Source organism: Lampris incognitus, chromosome 13 (genome assembly GCF_029633865.1).
Source record: "Lampris incognitus isolate fLamInc1 chromosome 13, fLamInc1.hap2, whole genome shotgun sequence".
Classification (NCBI taxonomy): Eukaryota; Metazoa; Chordata; class Actinopteri; order Lampriformes; family Lampridae; genus Lampris; species Lampris incognitus.
Window position 1 is genome coordinate 5,427,683 of NC_079223.1, and position 25,853 is coordinate 5,453,535.

A 25,853-nucleotide genomic window follows, 5' to 3' on the forward strand; every position below is an offset into this window, starting at 1 on the left:
AGTGAGTGAAAGAGAGAGAGAGAGAGAGAGAGAGAGAGAGAGAGAGAGAGAGAGGAGAGAGAGAGAGAGAGAGAGAGAGAGAGAGAGAGAGAGAGAGTGAGAGAGCAGCGGTAGTCGAGCGAGGTGGAGAGTGACTGGAGAGAGGGAGCGGTGGAAGTGGGAACAAACGTTTTTTAGAGGTTTTGAATCAACCACGAGGGGTTCTACATCATACACCTATAACTGTACACAAAACACATTAGGCTGACAGGCCCAGTAGTATGTGAGATTAACCTGAAGACACACACACACACACACACACACACACACAATCAAACATGCTAATTACAATAAAAAAAAGCTGAATTGTGGAGATTGTGGCGTGTTGTGTTCCTATGTGGCCACCCCACCATAAGAGCTGAGAACTTGTGTGCAGCAGGCAGAGATCAACAGCAGACAACTGCACATCCTGATACAGGCTGGGAATAAACGCTCCAAAAGACACAATACGTATTCTGCACTTCACCAAAACAAAAAACAACAACTAACGAGAGAAGAGAAAAACCCACTTGGTCTTAAGAATAATCTGGAATTTAAAATCCATATCTTGATGCATGCTCAATAATCCGGGTAAGAGAATCAAAGAAGGCTGAATCAGCACGCCGTAAGTGCCGGGAGGACGGAGTGACTTGTAAACCAGACGCTGGCCAAGAGGACGGCACAGCACAGGACAGCTAACGCGTCAGACCAGGACCCCACAGTCTACACATCTACAGGCCAGTGGCCACTCCTCCAGGGACGAGGAGGTGCATGTCCTTGATGGGGAGGAACGCTGGTTGGACCGGGGGAGACAAAGAGGCCATCTATGTGAAGAGGGAACGACCGTCCCTGACCCGAGGGGGAGGAGCTAAGAGGACATCTGTCACCATCTTACGACGCTGTCATTGCAACAGTCCCCAACCCTCTGTGAATAGTACGCATGATTCTGATTATCAATGGTCACAGCCATGTCGGCATATGAAACTGGTGGCTGGTTTGGGTCGTTAGGCGCCGTATTGTTTCTCAGGGTGGGCCACCTGCAGTCAGTTGAGACTGAAGAGGTCACTTACTGATTCACCTTCTGTGATTAAAAGTCCACACAGCTGATGTTACTTTCTGCAACCCGATCTCCCTTTTCGGTGTTTCTCTCCTGTGCCTCGCTCATTTTCAGGTTGTGGTCGACGACTAGCAGGGCCGCTAAAAACTGATCAAGAAGGATTGTGACTGGTGGTTCGCTGTGCTTGCTTGCTTCTTTTCGAGCTCAACATACACACTGCATTTTCACTTCAACAGCCAATGTCCTCCTCCTCCTCCTCCTCCTCCTCTCATCTACTACTACTGCTACTACTTTCGGCTGCTCCCGTTAGGGGGCGCCACAGCAGATCATCCGTCTCCATCTCTTCCTGTCCTCTGCATCTTCCTCTGTCACACCAGCCACCTGCATGTCCTCCCTCACCACCTCCATAAACCTCCTCTTTGGCCTTCCTCTTCTCCTCTTCCCTGGCAGCTCCATATTCAGCATCCTTCTCCCAGTATACCCAGCATCTCTCCTCCACACATGTCCAAACCATCTCAATCTTGTCTCTCTTGCTTTGTCTCCAAACCGTCCAACCTGAGCTGTCCCTCTAATATACTCCTTCCTAATCCTGTCCTTCTTCATCACTCCCAGTGAAAATCTTATCATCTTCATCTCTGCCACCTCCAGCTCCTCCTCCTGTCTTTTCATCAGTGTCACCGTCTCCACACCATACAACATAGCTGGTCTCACTACCATCTTGTAAACCTTCCCTTTCACTCTTGCTGCTACCCTTCTGTCACACATCACTCCTGACACTCTTCTCCACCCACTCCACCCTGCCTGCACCCTCTTCTCCTGCACTCCCCGTTACTTTGGACAGTTGACCCCAAGTATCTAAAGTCAAATGCCTTCAACAGCCAATGTCCACTTCAAGATAATTATTAGCAATCCAACTGAGGGCAAAGTATGATATTTTCCTTCCATTTCATGCAAATAAGTGTCTTTATAAATTAAAGAGCCGGTTCTGTTCAGCAGAGCATCATCTTGGTGGGTTTGGAATCATTCTGCTTTTAAAGGCATACCAACATTTCTACTAGCTTTTAAATGCTCTGACGATTGTAGAAATGAGAAGGAAGGTCCAACATGTTCCTTTTCAACTACGGTCGCTTACTTGGGAAAAGCACCGTCTTTACAACCGATTTTGTTCCAACGCTGCGGAATTGAGCAGAATCTCCCAATCAGCTCCAGCTTATCATCTCTCATTTGCATGCTATTCAGCAGTGAAGTGAGACTCAGAGCCGGCCGGGGCTTAGTGTGTTTTTGCTCCACAGCCCCAAAACAGCCGGAGGATTGTGATGTAGGATAGAGGTCAGACTAAGTTTACCAGTAAATCTATCCAGTTTGGAACCAGTGAAGATGGACCGATGGCTGGAGGCATCAAACTGATTTTTTCAACTAACATCAAAGGATTACACCACAATGACAGAAATATGAAATCTAGTCACCTTTTTACAGTTCGTCCAGAGTCAAGAATTTGTTTTTTTGTTTTGTTTTAATGGATTTCCCCCCGGCCCTGTGATGTGTCCAGGGTGTCTCCCCGCCTGCTGCACAGTGACTGCTGGGATAGGCTCCAGCGTCCCTGCGACCTTGAGAGCAGGCGAAGCAGTTTGGATAATGGATTTGCCCCCCTTTTCCTCCCCAATTCTATCCAGCCAACTACCCCACTCTTCCAAGCCGTCCCGGTTGCTGCTCCACCCCCTCTGCTGATCCGGGGAGGGCTGCAGACTACCACATGCCTCCTCCCATACATGTGGAGTCACCAGCTGCTTCTTTTCACCTGACAGTGAGGAGTTTCACCAGGGGGAAAATGGGGGGGATCACGCTATTCCCCCAAGTTCCCCTTCCCCCCCGAACAGGCGCCCCGACTGACCAGAGGAGGCGCTAGTGCAGCAACAAGGACACGTACCCACATCTGGCTCCCCACCCGCAAACACGGCCAACTGTGTCTGCAGGGATGCCCGACCAAAACCGGGGGGAAACACGGGGATTCGACCCAGCGATCCCCGTGTTGGAAGGCAGCGGAATAGAGCCCTACGCTACCCGGATGCCCAGCATTTGGTATCCTTTCTGTTGAAGCTGAACCGAGGGTGTGATGCGGTGCATTATTTCTCTTTGTAAAAAGCCCACACTAAACAGGGAAAACACATTAAGCCGTCATGAAACATTAAAATGCAGACAACTCAGAGCAGGAGAGGAAACAGTTGACTAGAGAAAGAATTTAAATATCAGGAACGGTTTATTTGTCATTTCTCTACATGCACTTGCGTACATGAAATGAAACGAAACACCGTTTCCCCAGCCCACAGCAGTGCAACACAAAGACAAGAACACATCCAAAACCTACAAGAACGCACACATCCAAACTAACACACACATCCAAACTAAACAAAACATCCCTGTTCAAGGGAACGAACGCCAGCAAGGATGAACGTCAGAACCGCCGGTCTGCACGGGCCAGCAGTCAGCCCAGCCCGCCATGCTTCCACACCCTGCCAGACTGCCCCTGGTGCCTCCTCCTCGGGCGCAGTCCCAGGCAGGGGCCGCGGTCCCCGGGCTCAACGGATGCAGCAGACCAAGCCCTCCCAGCCGATCCAGCGTCAGCTCTCCCAGCCACGTACCCTCGACACACCTCCCCACAGTCAACGCCGGGCGAGGCTGCCGCCAGACCGCCCTCAGTGTTATCAGAACTGCCCGTCTGCATGGGCAAGCAGTTAGCTTAGCCTGCCCTGCTCTCCCAGCTGATCCGGCGCCCGCTCTCCCGGCCAACAAACGAAGACAAAACTTAGACACAGACGTGGACAAAGACACTTCATGGATGGCACTGGGTGATGCCGCCGCAAACGCGAATTCGCGCTGCCATCTTCCGACACCGGCACTGGGCAAGGCCGCCACAAACGTGAATTCGCACAGCCATCCTCCCACACCGGAAGAGGAACATGATGTGAAATATGAGAGCAGCATGAAAACAGGTGTGCTTAGGGGGATGTGGTACAGAATGAAGCACTTGCTAAGGACTCCTTCAACCTTCTCTGCTGTGCATCGTGGGTCATTTCACACCAGCACTCAGCCGTTCTGTTGGCCTCACTGACTCATACACTGGGTCACAACAGGAGGTACCTGTAAGCCCAAGTTCAGGTACCAGGTAGAATAGAAAGGTATACAACTGCATTGCAACTGATAGATTTTAGGAAAAGGAAGCTATCTGACACAGAGGACAAAGAGCAGAGCGTGACCTCATGTTCTTATCTCACGATGGCACATATTCAACATCACATTTACTTTCCCAGCTGTGACCCTTATCAGGCAACTCGGGTGACCTATCACTTTATTGATTACTATAATTCAAATACATTTATTGAAGGTGCATTTAAAACTTTGTCTGGGCATCCGGGTAGCGTAGCAGTCTATTCCGTTGCCTAGCAACACGGAGATCGCCGGTTTGAATCCCCGCGTTACCTCCGGCTTGGTCGGGCGTCCCTACAGCCACAATTGGCCGTGTCTGCGGGTGGGAAGCCGGATGTGGGTATGTGTCCTGGTCGCTGCACTAGCGCCTCCTCTGGTCGATCGGGGCGCCTGTTCGAGGGGGGGGAATAGCGTGATCCTCCCATGCGCTACGTCCCCCTGGTGAAACTCCTCACTGTCAGGTGAAAAGAAGCGGCTGGTGACTCCACATGTATGGGAGGAGGCATGTAGTAGTCTGCAGCCCTCCCTGGATCGGCAGAGGGGGTGGAGCAGAGACCGGGACGGCTTGGAAAAGTGGGGTATTTGGCCAGATACAATTGAGGAGAAAAAAAAAAGGGGGGGGGGTCCAAAAAAATAAAATCTTGTCTGAAAAGTAATTTTTCTGTTCATTTTTTCTACTTTTTTAATGAAGATTATTTCATCATGTGCCACTTCACTGTCGGTTCTCTCCCAGGCTGAAATTACAATATAAAACCCTTCTCAATTATTTCCTTCCACCTCGCTGACTGTCTTCATTAGGTCGGTATTAAAACCATCGCCTCTATCGGAGCCACACATGATGATTTTTAAATGATGCGCTGCATCAGATCAGCTTAACTAGCAACAGGGGCCTGAGTCCAGCGGCAGGCAGATGCATAAATCATTGTGGTACAGCTCACTTCAACAGAGACGATGTACATTCACATCTGTGTTTTCACGGCTGGTTTGCTTTCATAAGAGAAAGCAAGAGACCACCCTGATGCATTAGTAAATATTTGTCCTGGGTATTAACGCATCTGATAAATAATGAACGATGATGAAGAAGGAGAAGAGGCCTGATGCACCATGTTAGTACAAGAAATGTCTTGACACCATCCTTCCTTCCTTCCTTCAGCAAGAGCTGCTGTTGTGAGACATGAAACCGTCACATGCTGGATGTTTTGCCGCTGTTAGAAAGATAACCCAGTATGTCACCGCCGCGGTCTTACTTCACCTGCAGACCTACCTTCTGGAGCATCGGCATCGCAGATCTTGGTGGTCCCAGTGGAAGCGTTCCCAGATGCAGGCACCGCTGTGGGCTTTGGGCTCTGATTAAAACACACAACAGACAACTGTCAGTTCAGCATTGAAAAAAACTACAATTTTATGTAGTACGGTGTAAAAATAAAGGGTTTTAAACAATAGCCACGACCTCTGGCAATCTGTCTGCCACGACGTGAATCAATATCAACTGAGCATTAATCTGTTCTTATGAAACAGTGTCTTGGCTCTGGAAAGTTATATATGAGTGCAGAGTTTAGTTACAGATATCCAAAACCTATCTAAGTCTTGGCACCAAGAATGTTCTGGTTCTCCCAGTGCCATAGACTTTTTACTGAGACCAGTGGGCCTGAATAGGAGAAGTAAATAAAACCTAATCAACAGGTTTACAACTTAATTTTGTCTGTTTAACGGTTACTTATGAGTTGAGGTTGAGTCCAATGAAAATATTATTGACTTGAAAATTTCTTATTTTCTTTACTGAAAGGTGTGCTAGACAAGTCAAGGAGCTGGCGTTAATGGCAGGCTGACGGCACATAAGAATAGGTATTAGAGCCCAACCGATAAATCGGCTTGCCGATATTATCAGCCGATATGAGCTAATTGTAGATAAACTGGTACCGGCGTTTATAACGGCCGATAAATTACAATTAAAAACTAAACGGAGAGATGCCTTATGTTTTTTCTCACCCGCATTTCATGACGACCCGTCCTACTGTGCATCTGATTGGCTAGTACTCATACCTCCGTTGGCTAGGTTGGTTAAGGTTAGGGTTAGCGATAGCCAATCGGAAGCAGAGTAGGGACGGGTCTTCTTGGAATGCGGGTGAAAAAAAAAAACAGCGGAGAGAAACAAGATGGATCCTCCGACCGTGGTGCGAGAGTTATCGTTGCGTAGTTTGCAACTCCACTGTTGGCGTCACACGTGTTCGGAACGCCACAAATCACAACAATCAGCTGACCCAGGCCGAGTCGAGCAGAGTGGCCCACGACGGACATCATGTGCGTTGATGGTATTTGTCACGTGAACTACGTTACTTGAATAATAATTAAAGAGCCTCCATCCCTCCTCCTCTTGGCCTAGAAAAGCCTGACAGCGCCATGTCAGCCATGCCTGGTTCTGCTGCAGTGACGTGAAAGCCGCAACTATGCCGCAGCAACTCTGCTGAGAATTACCACCGGTACGAGCCGCACCAATGTCACTTTCCATATAAACTGGGGAGTAGAGATGTCCGGGTGTAACGCCAATGTAGCCCCCACCACCCACCAGTGTATTTATGACCTGCAGGGAACAGTGATATAATTTCCATATGTATACAGAACGACTACTTAACATCCAGCCATTATCCAAGCCGCTCATCCTGCTCTCGGGGTCGCGGGATTCTGGAGCCTATCCCAGCAGTCATTGGGCGGCAAGTGGGAAGACACCCTGGACAGCCCGCCAGGCCATCACACACACACACACACACACACACACACACAGTCATACCTAGGGACAATTTAGTACGGCCGATTCACCTGACCTACATGTCTTCGGACTGTGGGAGGAAACTGGAGCCCCCAGAGGAAACCCACACAGACACGGGGAGAACATGCACACCCCAAACACAGAGGACTACTTAACATAACAGACTGAATAAAAAGACCCTAACTGGTCGGTAACAACGTAAGCCCAAGTTGCTCTTACCTGCACAAGGTATTTCTGGCTGCCATACATCACGTACTGCGGGGCGAGGCTGTAGATCATGAAGCTGGTGTGAAGAACGATCAAGAGGAGGATCATGCACAGAAAGAGAAGAGCCTGGGGCCGGGTTCTCTTAGGTCTTATTTTGTACAGCTGGAAAACAAAAAAACAGTGATATTTTTTGGTTTCATGTTTATTTGTGTGAAAAAAAAAGTCGAAAAACAATTTCAGAATGAGTCTAACTTTACTCTTAATTTACAGCAGGCATCCTGTAAAACAACGCATGAAAAAATAGCCGGAAAATAGCTAGAGTTAAAAAACATTAAAAAAAAACAACAACAAACAAACAAACAAAACAGAACCACACCAATACTACAGGGCTTTTCCTACCCTTATCCAGAAGAACCAGATGCCCATGTTGCGGATGCCAGCCATGGAGGTTAGGACGAAGTACATGGTGATGACTGTGATCAGGATGTAATCCAAGGGGAAAACCTGTGTTGAGCCATGCAGAGACGGAGGCAGTTACATATCTCCAGCTTACAAGTCACACGTCACATTATTATTCTGCCTCCTGAGGGCGAATGCACCGAGAGCATTACCAGTGACGAGGCGGTCCACTTCCCTAGTCTGCGAGGAGCCGCTGCAGATGAGCGGTTATTATCAACACCACAGCACTTTGTGCACAGCACTAACCCTGAGGACATCACAGCCAGTCGCTCTCGACCGGTCGTATTCCCTAGCAAAACCTGCTGCGTACTTTTAGCTTGATGAGAGCAACAAGAAAACCACACATGACCATGGTGGTGGTGGTGGTGGGGGGGTGGTGTCAATATGTTTTGTGTGGTGTTGAGGGTGATGGATTGGTGTGGGGTATGTCTGCCAAGTTTAAATATGTTTTACTGATGAGCATCCGGGAAGCGTAGCGGTCTATTCTGTTGCCAACCAGCACGGGGATCGCCGGTTCGAATCCCCATGTTACCTCCGGCTTGGTCGGGCGTCCCTACAGACACAATTGGCTGTGTCTACGGGTGGGAAGCCGGATGTGGGTATGCGTCCTGGTCGCTGCACTAGCGCCTCCTCTGGTCGGTCGGGGCACCTGTTTGGGGGGGGGGAACTGGGGGGTAATAGCGTGATCCCCCCCCGCGCTATGTCCCCCTGGTGAAACTCCTCACTGTCAGGTGAAAAGAAGCGGCTGGTGACTCCACATGTATGGGAGGAGGCATGTGGTAGTCTGCAGCCCTCCCCGGGTCAGCAGAGGGGGTGGAGCAGCGACGGGGACGGCTCAGAAGAGTGGGGGAATTGGCCAGATACAATTTTGGAGAAAAAAGGGGGGGAAATAAAAAAATAATTTTTTTTTTACTGATATGCAACCTCTTGAATGCCACCCCAACCTGCACCTGTCGTCGACAGTGATCATAAGGATGCTCATCTACCACAAGTCCTGCATGAAAGCCTAGTGAACTAAGCAAACTGAGTGTATGCAGAACCTTAGAACAAATAACATGCATTATCGCCTCGTATCTATTCTTTCACATCTTGAAGGGGGTTTATGTGCTGCCGTGCTCTGTTGTCAACAGAAGTTTCACTCTTGACATTATATAGGTAATTCAGGTGACTTGGGAGATTTTAAGGGAAAGGTCATACTTCTAAACGCTCGCCTCAGACATGTAATCAATTCCACTATCCAGCAGAACAATACTTTAATGGGCTCAGCTGTGAGTCATTTTTCTCTCTGAGTCCTGCTGCAGAATAATAAGTTCAACAAGGGATGCTCCGCTCACTTCCCAGATCCGGAGCGCTGACTTGGAGTCATAGAGGCCATCGCACTAAATCAAAACCCTGTCAGTCACAGAGTTCTACTCGAACAAAACTTTAACTAGTTCTGGTCACTTAAGACTGTTGCACTTTATTTATATATATATGAAACCCTACTTATTCTCAGTATCCAAGCAGGGCCAAAGGAATTTAACTTTTTCATTCATTCACACATAATTCAGGCAGGCCAGCTATCATAAAGGTTACGGGTTGATAAATAGATAAAATCAATATCAAGCAGCAAAGATTCTGAGCAGGAAATAAACAGACCTTGCTGGATGTATTGTTTAGTCCAATAGAGGCTTTTAAGGTCGGTTTCACACCTGCCATGTTTGTCTTTATGCATGCTCAATAATCCAGGTAATGAGATCACAGAAACTTGAATCAGTTCAAGGGCGGCACAGTGGCGCAGTGGTTATCGTGGTCGCCTCACAGCAAGGAGGTCCTGGGTTCCAGCCCCAGGGTGGTCCAACCTTGGGGGGTCATCCCGGGTCGTCCTGTGTGGAGTTTACATGTTCTCCCCGTGTCTGCATGGGTTTCCTCCCACAGTCCAAAGACATGTAGGTCAGGTGAATCGGCCGTACTAAACTGTCCTTAGGTGTGAATGTGTGTGTGTGAATGTGTGTGTGTGTGTGTGTGTGTGTGAATGTGTGTGTGTGTGTGTGTGTGGGCTCTGTGTGATAAGTCTGGCGGCCTGTCCAAGGTGTCTCCCCGCCTGCCGCCCAGTGACTGCTGGGATAGGCTGCAGCATCCCCACGACCCTGAGAGCAGGATAAGCGGTTCGGATGATGGATGGATGGCTGGATGAATCAGTTCATCCGGACACAACGTTTATTGAGAGAAACGATTCATCACTCATCTAATGCCCCTTTTCCACTGCATGGTACTGGCTCAGCTCGACTCTACTCTATTCGACTCGCTTCACTTTTTGGGATCTGGTTTTCCACTGCAGATAGTATCCCGTCACGGTGAAGCCCCGCTGGTCATTTGTGGACGCGTTGACTAGTTTTTCCTCCCTTGTCTACCAGCGCCCCACACCAGTGTTTTATTTTTTTCTAAAAATCAACAAGACCAAATCTAAATGTGTGCTTCACATGAACAATATTAGTGTAACTAAGACATTTACTGAAGACAAATCATTTTTTGCACAGATTATCAACTACAATACAAGTTTCATAAGACTTGCTTTGGCATTTCCTGGTCATAAACAGAGCTGTTCAATTTCTCTCTGACCAAGCAGTGGTCAGATTTTATTTATATTCAAATAAATATAAATAAATGTATCTATATTTTTGTTCATTTTATTTATATTCAAATTTAAATATTTTATCTATTTATTTTACAAGATTTTATTTATACTCAAATAAAAATAAATAAACATACATACATCTATATTTTTATTTATTTATCTATAGTGGTATTTTCATGTCACCTTTTAGTATCGGCTCAGCTCACTTGGAACCTCGACAGAGGTGGTACTAAAAAAGTACCTGGTACCAGGTACTATCCCTAACTTTTGCCCAATGAAAAACCAAAAAAAAAGCGAGTAGAGTTGAGTCGGGTCGAGCCGGTACCATGCAGTGGAAAAGGGGCACAAGTGACCTCTTCAGTCTCAACTGACTGCAGGTATCCCCACCCTTACAAACAACACACTGGCATGACGATCACTTTCATATGCAAATATGGTGTGACCACTAACTAGAGGTACAATGCTCATGTGGACTATTCAGAGGATTGGGGAATGGTTGCAATCGGAGCACTGGAAGATGGTGACAGATGTACTCTTAGTAACCCCCCCCTCGGTTCAGGGATGGTCATTCCCTCTTCACATAGATGGCCTCTTTTGCCCCTTTTCCACTTCATGGTACCGGCTGAACTCGACTCGACTTTTTTCGTTTTCCATTACTGGAAAGTACCGGCATTTTGGTAACTGTTACCACTTTTCTGGTACCACCTTTGTCGAGGTTCCAAAAACAAAACTGGAGCGGGTACCAAAATCAATGCAGACCAGCTACCCTGAGGGGGTGCTGTTACCGTAATGGAAACGACACTGCGAGTCGAGCTGAGTCGAGTTGAGTAGATACCATGTAGTGGAAAAGGGGCATTTGACACCCCGTTCAAACCAGCGTTCCTCCCTATCAAGGATGTGCACATCCTCATCCCTCAAGGAGTGGCCAGTGGCCTGTATCGTTTATAAGGGTGGGGATAGCTGCAGTCAGTTGAGACTGAAGAGGTCACTTAGATGAGTGATGAAATGTTTCTCTCAATACATGCTGTGTCCAGATGAAGTGATTCTCCTTCCTGTGACTGCCATGTCTGGTTTGGATGAGTGGCACTCTGGAGCACATGTCTCTGGAGCACATGTCTCTGGAGCACATGTCTCTGGTGCACATGTCTCTGGAGCACATGTCTCTGGAGCACATGTCTCTGGAGCACATGTCTCTGGAGCACATGTCTCTGGAGCACATGTCTCTGGAGCACATGTCTCTGGAGCACATGTCTCTGGTGAAGCTTGTTTGGTCTGGTGAGAGTGAACCAGTCGAACTCAGGTGCACACCAAAGTGAGAAGGCCATTCAGACCAACTCCGTTGTCCCTGTTGATATTTACCCTACGTTAACAACAGGTAGGATCAGTTGCAAGACTGCGGTCAGAAACAGAAGTCACGTTTCCAATAAAATGGTAAGTAAAGGTTCAGCAAACTTTTAACAAGTGGAGAAAAAAAACAAAAAACACAACAAATGTGAATCAGCTCATATGGATTATCCAGATTCAACCTTCTTTGATTTCTTACCTGGATTATTGAGCATAAAGACACAAATGTGAATCATTTGCATTTCCATTAGCAGGTTTTAAGAAATTAAACAATACCATTAAAAACATCCAGAAGAAAAACAGCGAAGAGGTAATAACTCTTCCTTGTCATCGACTGAAGTTCTAAAAAGCCACACCTGTCACTTTGTGACACATAATCTCTACTGACGTATCAACTTCTACTGCAATGCTCCATTTTTGTTGTGTCGGTACTTCTATTCAGCTTTACCGACTTAACTTAAATATATGCAAAAAGAGCCTGATAAAAACTGGAGGCGACTGCATCTGCACACCTTCACAGCTATCAGAGCACAGAGATGCACCGTCATGCAGCGACACCAGTCGCCACACTGCTGCAGCACCTCCCGTCTCCAGCAGTCATCCTGCTGGAATCTGATGGCAACACAGCTCTGGATTTTATTCATCACTATGCAAAGATCTTAGTCTGTCTCATCGCTTTCATAACTGCTGCTTTAATAAGTACAGCAGAGCGTGATGGGAAAGGCATGACTCATGGTGCTGAGTTGTAAAGTATTCCAAGTATCAAAAGGTGTTGGGGGTTTTGTTTTGTTTTTTGCCCATTTTACTCGCAACATTTCTGACCAATAAATGAAATGTGTTAATGAGCATGTGACTCTGGTTTCTTCCATATTGTATCCATGTACAAGCAAACCAGACCAACTGACAGTCAACACTGACGCTAATAAAAAAAAAAATCACACAAGTGGTTTGAACTTGGAAAATAGAAACCTGGGTGAGAAATCAACCCTAATCACCACTTGCGGTGTGGGAAGATGGCGGCGCGGACTTGCGTTTGCAGCAGTGCCGATCATGCAGTGTCTTTGTCCACGTCTAAGTTTGTGTCATTGTGTGAAGTTCTTATTCTGATCGTGGATTTAGCTTGGCTGGGAGAGCTGGTGCTGGATCAGCTGAGACAGCTTAGTCTGCTGCGTCCTGTGGGCCTGAAGAGGAAACACCGAGGGCGGTCTGACAGGACACGGAAGCGGGGCAGGCTAAGCTAACTGCTAGCCCCTGACCCTCCCCGAGAGGAAACACCGAGGGCGGTCTGACAGGACGCGGAAGCGGGGCAGGCTAAGCTAACTGCTAGCCCCTGACCCTCCCCGAGAGGAAACACCGAGGGCGGTCTGACAGGACGCGGAAGCGGGGCAGGCTAAGCTAACTGCCAGCCCCCGACCCTGCTTGAGAGGAAACACCGAGGGCGGTCTGACAGGACGCGGAAGCGGGGCAGGCTAAGCTAACTGCTAGCCCCTGACCCTGCCCGAGAGGAAACACCGAGGGCGGTCTGACAGGACGTGGAAGCGGGGCAGGCTAAGCTAACTGCCAGCCCCTGACCCTGCCCGAGAGGAAACACCGAGGGCGGTCTGACAGGATGTGGAAGCGGGGCAGGCTAAGCTAACTGCTAGCCCCTGACCCTGCCCGAGAGGAAACACTGAGGGCGGTCTGACAGGACGTGGAAGCGGGGCAGGCTAAGCTAACTGCCAGCCCCCGACCCTGCCCGAGAGGAAACACCGAGGGCGGTCTGACAGGATGTGGAAGCGGGGCAGGCTAAGCTAACTGCTAGCCCCTGACCCTGCCCGAGAGGAAACACTGAGGGCGGTCTGACAGGACGTGGAAGCGGGGCAGGCTAAGCTAACTGCCAGCCCCCGACCCTGCCCGAGAGGAAACACCGAGGGCGGTCTGACAGGATGTGGAAGCGGGGCAGGCTAAGCTAACTGCTAGCCCACGGCCCTGCCTGAGAGGAAACACCGAGGGCGGTCTGACAGGATGTGGAAGCGGGGCAGGCTAAGCTAACTGCTAGCCCACGGCCCTGCCTGAGAGGAAACACCGAGGGCAGTCTGACAGGACTGGCGGTGTTGTTTTTGGAGGTTTTGGATGTGTTTTTGTCTTTTGTGTTGCGCTGCTGTGGACTGGGGGAAACAGAATTTGTTGTTTTTGTGTACGTAGTGCATAAGATGAATGACAAATAAACTGTTCCTGATTCCCGAGTCCTAATTATCAAAATTCCGGTGTGGGAAGATGGCGGCGTGGACTTGCGTTTGCAGCAGTGCCGATCATGCAGTGTCTTTGTCCATGTCTAAGTTTGTGTCATTGTGCGAAGTTTTTATTCTGATCGTGGATTTGGCTGAATGAAGTAAGACTGTAAACAAGCCACTTAACATCACACATTATGCGCAGAACAACAACAGTTGGTCAAAGTTCATGGGGAGACGACAGAGATGACAGGGAAAATGAGAATACCAGAAATTCTAATTTAAATGAACAGTGACTCCTGTAACATTGTGGTTTTGTATTTTCTCATTATCAGTATAATCTATTTAACCACCTGGGTTGGCACATTTAGATGCTGAATAATCAGCAACAACAACACACTGCATGGGTGTACTGGGGCAATAAATTGAAAGTGCCCTGTGAGGATGGCAGAGTTATGGTGCAGGGAGACAATGAAACAAAAAGCTCGATTATGGACACAAGTGCAGTTTATCATTTGTAGTTTGCATGTATATGAATCTGCAAACCTGATCTTCATGCCCACTGTCCTCTCTGACCTGCAGCTACCAGCTCACACTTCCGTATAATAGACATCACAATCATACACAATATTCTACACATAATTCCCAGCACCTTCATAGCCTTTGAACTCACACATATACCACAAAATCCCAGCGGTCCCTGATTCCCTGTACAAGGTTCAGAAGTAGCTCTTAGCCAGCGTAGCTTGCAGTAGCACTTGTGTGTTAATTTTTATTCCTTTCATCTAGGCAAATCGATTACTGCGGGTGCTTTATCTGTTTGGCAGGCTAGTATGTGAACTGTTGAAGACAATTCTGTCTCCGTTTCTGTGTGTGTCGGCCCTGTGATGGACTGGCGGCCTGTACGGGGCGTCTCCAGCTTCCTGTGACCCCAATCAGGATAAGCGGCTTGGATAATGGATAGATATATACAAAACCAAGCATATTTCCGCCCGCTGCGGGATTCGATCCGGGGCTGTACTGCACCACGAGGTGACATTGCTAACCGCTCGACAAAAGGGGGCCGACCCTGGATGGTCTCATGGTCTCCCCATCCCACTTTTGACACCAATGTAGCAAATACGGGGGGCAGCCAGGACGCGAACCCGCATCTCCCGCACCACGGGTGACTACGTTAACCAGTTGACGAAAGGGTCCACACAACTAAAGGGTCCACACACTATATACTATATATATATATATATATATATATATATATATACACACACACACACACACACACACACACACACATATATATATGGTGTGTTTTAGTTCCTGCCGACAACTAATCAACTCTATAGGAAAGGGTAAGTTTGGCAGTAGTAGCTCAGACTAAGAGCAGGTCGTCAGGTAACTGGTGGGTTGCTGGTTCAATCCTCAGCTCCTCCTTCCAAAAATGCCGAGGTGTCCCTGAGCAAGACACCTAACTGCTTCCGATAAGCAGGTTATTAGCTTGCATATAGCTCACAACGCCATTGGTATGTGTGTGTGTGTGTGTGGATGTGTGCGTGTGTGGATGAATGTGAAGTGTTAACTGTAAAGCGCGTTGAGTGGCTGCTGAAGCTGGAAAAGCGCTATCCGCAGTCCATTTACCATGCCGTTATGCCACGCCAAAAGGAGGTCAGACCACATAATGACTGGTTTTCTGATCCATCCTGCTTCTTTTCTTTTTACATCATATGGATGCATGACTGTTTACTCACATGTGTGAGTAAAATGAGCTGAAAGTGAAGGCGAGGGCTATCTCTGGTGTAGGACAACTGTCGACTGCTGTGTTGCTTCTCAGTCGGACCGGCAGTACAAGCCATCCTTCCACATGATAGGGGGTTGTCCGATTCACTGTTAATATCAACTTTTTCATTTAATACAGCTTTAACTTTTATTTTATAGTTAACATGGGGGCTCAATATGTTTTGTTAATTTCTTTATAAATGAAGAAAATGGGGGGACACCCGAGTAGTGTAGTGGTCTATTCTGTTGCCTACCAACACGGGGATCAGCGGTTCGAATCCCTGTGTTACCTCCGGCTTGGTCGGGTGTCCCTACGGACGCAACTGACCGTGTCTGTGGGTGGGGAGCCGGATGTGGGTATGTGTCCTGGTCGCTGCACTAGTGCCTCCTCTGGTCGGTCGGGGCGCCTATTTGGAGGGGGAGGGGGAACTGGGGGGAATAGCGTGATCCTCCCACACGCTACGTCCCCCTGGTGAAACTCCTCACTGTCAGGTGAAAAGAAGCGGCTGGTGACTCCACATGTATGGGAGGAGGCATGTGGTAGTCTGCAGCCCTCCCCGGATCGGCAGAGGGGGTGGAGCAGAGACCAGGACAGCTCGGTAGAGTGGGGTGATTGGCCGGGTACAATTGGGAGAAAAAAAGGGGGGGAAGTAATAAATAAATAAATAAATAAATAGATGAAGAAAATGTCTCCATAGACTTCAAGCACATCTGACTGAAATCAGCAGACGTTTAGCAACAGGGCCCAGGGGTACTCACAGGCTGCAGAGCCAACAGGAGTTCGTTCAGTGGATTCGTCAGGTTGGTGCCAAAGATGATGAATCCGGAGCTGATCCCAGCAGAGTGGAGGGCTTTGTCCAAACTGAAACACAAAATCACTTTCATTTCACTACCACTCGTCCAACAAGAGACATAATAAACAAACCCGGGTGTGTGTTTGCACTGTGAGTACTGTTTTAATGCCGCACAGCTTATGGCACAGATATGTGAACTGCGTTGTGCAAAAAAGTGAGAAATTACCACTGCAATCCACAACTTTTTTCCATTAATAAGTCATTACTTTATCCTTGTGAAACATGATGACGATGTGTCGATTCTGTTGGACAGAAGATCATTATTACAGTAGAACAGTGTTCTGGTAGAGTTCGATGCAGGAGGCAGTGAAAGATGGGCCTGTTGCGAGTTTTTTCCTCAAACTATAAATGAGGTGTGGCAGCCAATGACGCTCATGTGCCTTCAGCTCAGCAGTCAACAGTTCCACCTTTTTAAAAATGGATCCCGGGGCGTCTGGGTAGCGTAACGGTCTATTCCGTTGCCGACCAAGACAGGGATCGCCGGTTCAAATCCCCGTGTTGCCTCTGGCTTGGTCGGGCATCCTTACAGACACAACTGGCCGTGTCTGCGGGTGGGAAGCCGGATGTGGGTATGTGTCCTGATTGCTGCACTAGCGCCTCCTCTGGTCAGTTGGGGCGCCTGTTCAGGAGGGAATAGCACTATGTCACCCTGGTGAAACTCCTCACTGTCAGGCGAAAAGAAGCGGCTGGTGACTCCACATGTATCGGAGGAGGTATGTGGTAGTCTGCAGCCCTCCCCGGATCGGCAGAGGGGGCGGAGCAGAGATCAGGATGGTTCGGAAGAATGGGCTAATTGGCCGGATACAATTGGGGAGAAAAACTGGATCGTTAGACCAAAGCTAGTACAGTCTAATGCATTACAAACTACATCAAACCGTAGGGAATATTCTGCTCTACAGTCATACTGACTGAGTTCAACAGAAGCGTCGCCACATCAGCATCATGTTTTAATGTTCTTTCCCGCTGGAGTTGTTTTCAACACCCGTGCACAAGCGTTCCCCCAACCCGGCTGAAAAGGTTCAACACCATGACACGGAGACTGGACAGTGTCTCCAGCTAGGACAAAGATGTCAGTCAGCATTACGTAACCTGCCTCCACGCTCCAGATGGATGAAATAACTTTTATATTTGCAGAGAAGTCAAGATTTCAGCTTTAAATGCAATGACTTACTTTGAAATGAACAGGGCGATAACGAACAACAGCGCCACCAGGATGAAGAAAATCCCCATCAATATCTGCGGGAGAGGAATAAAAAAAGAGTGATGCATATGCGTAACAAGAAAGGGCCCTCTCTGCGTAGTCTCTCTGCAGTATCCCTACAGGGTGAAGGGAGCATGTTGCAGTGACATCTACTAGACCAGCAAATGTGACCTCTGGGTCATGTCTTTTGTCAGGGTGAGACCATATGGCTTGGCCGGCCTCAGTCTGGCATCGCTGCTCAGGGTGACGGGGGGAGGCTGAGGCACAGACCAGAGGAAGAGTGGCAGAACAGCCCACGGTCAGCCGAAGGGGGGGAGAGCAAAACAAACCCTCTAGAGCCTCTCTGGCTCTTCTGGCTGTTCACGCTACAAATCTACAAAGAAAAACCACTTCCTGTCAACATCTAAGCCATGGTATCGATGCGTGAAGGGGAGAACAAGAAGTGATTAATACTGATTAAAATTATAATGATACTTATCTCGCAACACAAAGTCGACTGCCCGTAATTATACATTTATAATGCTGCAATCCTGAAGATTTGAATGAGAAGAAAAACCTTTTTGATCAATCACCAGACTAAAATAGTCCACAAATATGATGAATCCTTTTGTTTTTTTTTTCCTTTTCTCCCCAATTGTACCTGTCCAATTCCCCCACTCTTCTGACCCGTCCGGGTCTCTGCTCCACCCCCTCTGCCGATCCGGGGAGGGCTGCAGACTACCACATGTCTCCTCCCATACATGTGGAGTCGCCAGCTGCTTCTTTTCACCTGACAGTGAGGAGTTTCACCAGGGGGACGTAGCGCGTGGGAGGATCACGCTAGTCCCCCCAGTCCCCCCCCCTCTGAACAGGCGCCCCGACTGACCAAAGGAGGCGCTAGTGCAGCGACCAGGACACATAGCCACATTCGGCTTCCCACCCACAGACACGGCCAGTTGTGTCTGTAGGGACACCCGACCAAGCCGGACATAACACGAGGATTTGAACCGGCGATCCCCATGTTGGTAGGCAACGGAATAGACCGCCACGCCACCCGGACGCCCTGATGAACCCTTTCGTAAGTGTCATTTTCATGACTTGCCCATGAATACTGTAATGGTGCACAGGTCTACACCACCGCAGCATAACCCAGCAGAAGCAGGGGGGTACAGGAGCCCCAGTACAACATCGTGGAAGGCGTGGCCAAAGTGGGGCCAGTGGGGGGTGGCGCTCGAATTGTTCTTAAAATTTGGAGAATATTCTTTAATATACAACTGTAGCTTGTATAAGCTGTGCATTTAAGAGGATGGGGAGACCATCATCTCGATGCACATCACTGTTTGGACACAACAGATTAAGAAATCTGTTTGACGTCGGAGAATAGAAAATACTGTGGTCGTCTTTCCAGTTTCCCTCATTAGTGTACAGTAGTTACGGTATTTGCAGATGCTTCTGTGGTGGGATAGTGAAACACCTAGAGACAAGCTCAGGGGTCTTTCATTGTAAGGTCTGTTGTGAGAATCGGAGGAATGCTGATACAACCACCAAGGCCAACAAGAAATGCTTATTATCATGTGTCACTAACACAAATACAACTTTCATTTTTTCCTTTCATTTTTTTTGCAGTGGGGTAGCAACAGAGATGGCCGGGTATTTATTTTGGGTGGTCTCAGCCACCCCTGGCTACCCCTTAGAGCCGCCCTTGGGCAGGTAGAGATGAATTTGAGAAGGAAGCAAATTTCTCACGGCTGGCAAACAGACCGCAGAACAAGCTCATAGAAGAGCTTAACCGAGGATGCTGCAGATGCAGCTGCAGAGACCTGGGCTATAAACGCCGTTTTATTTGTTCTGCTGCACAGAAGCTCCGGCAAATGTTTCACTTCATATGGAGCTGTGATATTTAGAGTCAGAACCACAATACTTATCCATCCCCGAGGGGAAATTGGGTAAGATTATTAATAATAATGATATTATTTATATATAGATAGATATATGTGTGTGCGTGTGTGTGTGTATATGTATGTATATTTTTAATTCATTATTTTTGCAGCCGTAATTCATTATTTTATTCGATAAAAATAAAAAATAAAAATAAAAAATATAAATAAAAACAAAAAAAAATTAAAATAAAAAAATAGCCCTGTCCAGGGTGTCTCTTCGCCTGCTGCCCCGTGACTGCTGGGATAGACTCCAGCATCCCCGCGACCCTGACAGCAGAATAAGTGGTTTGGATAGTGGATGGATGGATGTAGTATATACGCATAATATTATTATACAATATTATATATCATATAATATATATTATATTATATCATAAGAAATATATATATTTTGTTATATGTTACAATATATTAAAATACTGTAATATATAATATAATAATATGTTATATAATATATAATAATATTATTATCAATTAGATTGCTTCACACCACTGCAATTACCACAGTGTCCATTGGTGTCAATAAGTTAAAAACTGTACACAATCTTCAAAACTGCAGCTTTAAGTTAAAAGAGCAAAATGAATCTGTATTGACAAGAAAGACATCAAATGTATAAATGAAGCACAGAAACAAAGGTTTCTCATAAACCCATTTCATCCATGGAATCACAGAATTACTGTAAGACCAGACTTCTTTTTCATCCAAAATTATTATCAGTATTATTATTAATAATATAGTTTAATTATATTAAAATTATTTTTACAAAACAAGGAACTAATCAGCTGTGATAAAACCTGAATGGATGTAACTCCTCAGCATCCGGTCCAGACAGGATCAGTGCAGCATCACACAGCCAGCACAGGGCATCACACACGTGTCTCCTGTTATTTGCCCACGGATACTAAAAATGAGATCCTACCAAACAGATTAGTTGTAAATCAGACAAAACAAGCTCAAGTCTCATAACTTGGGGGGGGGGGGTCGTTAGTGGCACCTTGGTTTAAAACAGGGGATGCGTGAGCAGCGCCAACGTGGCCTGACATGACGTGAAAGCAACAGCAAGTGTTGGGAGAGCACCTCTGTTGCGCTTACGGTGGAAATCACCACCCCGTTGTTTGGCTTATCGCTCCTCACCGGTGCCTGACTATACAGTAAATAAATCTCCCGTCTCATTAGCGGGTAAATTTGAGCCTGGGGAGCTGTCATTAGCAGACGCCCCTTTGGAATAAGACACACTGTTGCAGACATTGGTTTAAAAAGTCATTGGAGGTTTGTGCAAGCTGCAGCGCTGCCGACTAGCAGGAAACGAACGGCAGTGGGAATTGTGGGCCATGCAGCAGGAGTGTGCCGTCTCTCAGAAGTACTGCACACACCGCTTCGCTTTAGAATAAGCATATACCTAGGGCAACGAGCAAGAGTAATATTTCATTATTCCTTCAGTCACAGGAATAAGTACTAATGTCATGCATGTTAACCTCTGGCGGCACGGTGGCACAGTGGTTAGCACAGTCGCCTCACAGCAAGAAGGTCCTGGGTTCGAGCCCCGGGGTAGTCCAACCTTGGGGGTCGTCCCGGGTCGTCCTCTGTATGGAGTTTGCATGTTCTCCCCGTGTCTGTGTGGGTTTCCTCCGGGGGCTCCGGTTTCCTCCCACAGTCCAAAGACATGTAGGTCAGGTGAATCGCCGTACTACTAAACTGTCCCTAGGTGTGAATGTGTGTGTGTGTGTGTGTGTGTGTGATGGCCTGGCAGCCTGTCCAGGGTGTCTCCCCGCCTGCTGCCCAATGACTGCTGGGATAGGCTCCAGCATCCCGCGACCCTGAGAGCAGGACAGGCAGTTTGGATAGGGGTGGGTGGATGGGTTAACCTCCAGCCTCCCTCTACATAATTTTAACGCGTCGTGGGAGCCCGTCTCATCTTCTTAAGGTGCTCTATTTAGTTTATGAAGCCACAAAAGCTGAACTTCACAAAACTGATCAAAAAATTAAAGAAAAATCTGAAAATTGAAATTGAAATCCCAATGTTCCATTTATTTTGATGGGGGGGAAAAAGACACCACTAATGATACAATAATTGTCTAATCATATATGAACTTATAACTATTACATGGATCATTGATGCAGTCCTGAAATCCACTTTCATCTTGGTGACTTAAATTAACAAAGGACACGTCTATTTCTGTACATGAATCTTTTAACTCTCCCGATTATGTTGCTCAACAAGTCAACAACAGTTTATAATAATGAATAATAATAATAGATTTGTTGGATGAAATGTATTCTCAGTACCGTGACTGGTTGAAAAATGAAAAATGGGGATAATGAGAGTGGGACAGTGAAAGAAAAAGATGGGGTCTCTCAGTTCTGCAGAAACCAGTCATGCTGGCGGGCATGACTCCAGGGACGGCTCCTCTAAAACAGCACCACCTGAACTCACAAGTGACACGCTGCGGTTAAGGGAAGTGAACAGCAGAGAAGTTTCCCATCAAAATGTCATGAAAAATGCCGCTGTTGCCGACCTCTCGGTTGTCATTATAAAGACAAGAGGGATAAGTGTAGTCCAGGCATAGACAACTATGGGTACCATGAATACATGATATGCTAGCCCGCTGGCTAACGGGTCGAACCCTTTAACTGACTGGTTAGTGCAGTCGCCTGTGGCGTGGGCGACCTGGGTTCACATCCCGGCTGTGGCGGTGGTTCCTGGCTGCCCCATGAATTCGCTACACTGGTGTCAGAAGTGGGATGGTGAGCCCATGAGGAAGTGTGTGCGCCCAGAGGCGTGAGGGAGCTGATATGCTGAAGCGCGGGGATGCTCTTCCCGAAAGAGGCGGGTAGTGTAATGACCACGGATGTGCAGACTTGCTAGCCCGTTGGCTAACGGGTCGGACCCTTTGGTCGACTGGTTAGCGCAGTCGCCCGTGGTGCGGGAGACCCGGGTTCACATCCCAGCTGCGGCAGATTCCCGGCTGCACCCTGGATTCGCTACAGTGGCATATATGATACACCACTGGCCCGCTGGACTACCATGGGGTCTAGAGCCTTCGGTCATTCTGCCCCCCACTTATGGAACCCTCTCCCACAAGACCTTCACAACACCGACTCTCTTTCAACCTTCACATCCCATCTCAAAACACACCTTTTCAAACCGGCATATGCTGTCTGATCCACGCTTCACTGAGTTTTGTGCAGATGATGATTTATACTTATCTGTTGTGTTACCTTTTTGTTGTCTACCCTGCTGTGTTTTGACTTTATGCTGTCTGGTACAGTGCTGCTGGTTTTTTACTGTGTTCTGTAAGGTGTCCCTGAGTGCTCTGAATGGTGCCCACAAATAAAATGTATTATTATTATTATTGTTATTATTATTATTATGTACAGGTTTTCCATCCAACCAGTCACCACAACAGGTGATTTCACTGATTAGTCTCTCCTCTTTCATTAAGTGTATCAACCAGGGCATCCGGGTAGCGTGGTGGTCTATTACGTTGCCTACCAATACGGGGATCGCTGGTTCAAATTCCCATGTTACCTCAGGCTTGGTTGGGCGTCCCTGCAGACACAATTTGCCGTGTATGTGGGTGGGAAGCCCTGGTCGCTGCACTAGCGCCTCCTCTGGTCGGTCAGGGTGCCTGTTCGGGAGGGAAGGGGGAACTGGGGGGAATAGCGTGATCCTCCCACGTGCTACGTCCCCCTGGTGAAACTCCTCACTGTCAAGTGAAAGGAAGCAGCTGGTGACTCCACATGTATTGGAGGAGGCATGTGGTAGTCTGCAGCCCTCCCCGGATCGGCGGAGGGGGTGGAGCAGAGACCAGGACGGCTTGAAAGAGTGGGGGAATTGGCCAAGTACAATTGGGGAGAAAAGAAAAAAAGGGGGGGGGGACCCAAAAAAAAGAAAAGAAAAGGGTATCAACCAGAGAAATCACCGGGTGTGGTGACTGGTTGGATGGAAAAACTTGCATACTCATGGCACATGGTTACCTATGCCTGGCATCATGTAAAAAAAAAAAGAAGAATAAAATTACTAACACAACTTTTACTTGTATTTCTTTCATTTCTGTTCTGATTCCTCACAGCTGTCTTGCACTAGTGTCTGGCTGAAGCAGGATGCTCAGACACGTAAGTCCGAGGCTGCTCCAATGGTAGAAGTATGCTTTGACTGTTCCTCGTCTCTCATATAAGTCACTTTGGACAAAAAGCGTCTGCTCAATGAATAAATGTAAAGGTGCACGTGGTTGAATTATGGTCATCCAATGCTAGAGACTGAGGACCAACACAGCTGAAGTTCCAGAAATGTTCCTACGTTCTGTAGAACCTTTTACTGTGTCAAACACCCACAGTTTCATTTCTCAGCTATGGGTTTTAAAGCGACCCTCTTCGTTCCAGCCCTCACCTATGGTGATGAGCTTTGGGTAGTGACCGAAAGGGTGCGATGGTGGACACAAGTGGCTGAAATGAGTTTCCTCCGTAGGGTGTCTGGGCTCAGCCTTAGAGATAGGGTGAGGAGCTCGGACATCTGGAGGGAGCTCGGAGTAGAGCCGCTGCTCCTTTGCGTCAAAAGGAGCCAGTTGAGGTGGTTCGGCATCTGATCAGGATGCCTCCTGGGCGCCTTCCTCTGGAAGTTTTCCAGGCATGTCCAACTGGGAGGAGACCCCGGGGTAGACCCAGAACTCGCTGGAGGGACTACATGTCCAATCTGGCCTGGGAACAACTTGAGATCCCCCAGGAGGAGCTGGAGGGCGTTGCTGGGGAGAAGGACGTCTGGAGTGGCCTACTTAGCTTGCTGCCACCGCGGCCCGACCCCGGAGAAGCGGCTGATGATGAATGAATGAATGATTTTAAAACAGTCCTCTCTGGCCTTGCTGCAGCAGCAGGTAGTGGCCAGACGTGGTACTGCAACGCCATCCTCCGCTGGCTTCAAAACTAACATCGGAAGTGAGCCTTCTTATAGTATCTAGTGTGTTTATAGGTCAGTGTTTTAACTGAACTTGTTGCCTGTTGCTGATCAAGCCCCAATAAGCTCAGTGCTCTAGTTAAAGTCCAACAGTGTAATAGCGGTGTGTGCTTCCCAGAGGACCTGGCAATCGCTGCCGACTCTCAAATGGTTTCAGTGCATGCCTAAACTGCATCCTCACAGCTCACCCCAGCTCTCCGAGTCCGACGCAGGCAGAACAGTAAACAACCACTAGCCAGTAAACACAAAGGACAACAAGCAGCCTCCCGCCACAGCACGGGCCTGGACTGTGATTAAACTGAGCAGGATAAAGTAAAGATCAAATCAAAATGGCATGTATGAGATTAAGGTGCTGTTTGGCCGAAAATCAAATCAATAAACCCCTCTCCTTTGCGGCTGCTTTGGTTTATCGCTGAGGAACTCGAGAGCCTCCCTAAGAAACTTCCCTTTCCCTAAGAAACTTAGGAGTAAATCCAATAAAGGGAGCACCCTCGGGAATAGTGGCGATACGGGGCTGTGGACAGTGGAACTAAAAGCAAATCTGGAGCAGTACAGGATGGAAGCCGAGCACAAAGAAGGGGTTAAGAGATAAGTGTGTAAAATTGTGTGGGTGTACGCACACGTGTGCGTTTGTGTGTGTGTGTGTGTGGGGGGGGGGGTGTCATTCCACTTGAGTTGATGCGGAGGGAGAGACGGAAAAACAAAATCAAAGCTAAGCAGCACCGTTTTCCAAAATTGAAAATGAATTTCTGAAAAATGATGGCGTTAAGTGGTCATAATAAGAAGCGTGTTATCCTAACTGAGTACAGTGAAAAGGACCATTAAGGGATCTGACAAGTCCTCTCAGCAGGGCAGTTTAAAGCCATTAGGGGGTTCAGAGCCCAGCTGTAAGCAAAACAAAAGCTTATTTCAGCATATTTCTGGCTAAATGAGCCATTTGAAATTACCACCTACTTCTTTCATGCGACAAAAAGCAGGATAAATACTGCTGCAACTGTACTGTGGTTTTTTTTTGTGTTCTCGCTAGTCGGGGCACAGATTTGATGCATTAACCAGAAACGGCAGAAGCTGAAGCTCAGGGGGTGACACTTTGACCTTGTTAGGACTTATCAGCCCTCGTGCACACACCACCAAGTGTCTGTAAATCCACTCCTGTGAAGAACATGTTGGTCCCTGATGCTACTGGTGCAACAACATCACTCTCGGAGACATGTTCCTCCATGTTTAGGCCTCCACCAGTCTTTTCTCCCTCTTTACCTGCAGCCCATCTT

General features: G+C 47.8%; 1 protein-coding gene across 2 annotated transcripts in view; it reads right to left on the bottom strand.

Annotated features, from left to right (window-relative positions):
* Positions 1–25,853, bottom strand: part of lmbrd1 (LMBR1 domain containing 1) — a 136,585-nt gene that overhangs the window by 26,689 nt on the left and 84,043 nt on the right. For both annotated transcript variants that reach the window (XM_056291954.1, XM_056291955.1), the window contains exons 10-14: positions 17,682–17,746; positions 16,416–16,518; positions 7,653–7,757; positions 7,266–7,415; positions 5,544–5,625 (exon numbers count right to left, since the gene is read on the bottom strand). In XM_056291954.1, the coding sequence (XP_056147929.1) occupies positions 5,544–5,625; positions 7,266–7,415; positions 7,653–7,757; positions 16,416–16,518; positions 17,682–17,746 (505 nt within the window). The remainder of the gene's footprint in view (positions 1–5,543; positions 5,626–7,265; positions 7,416–7,652; positions 7,758–16,415; positions 16,519–17,681; positions 17,747–25,853) is intronic.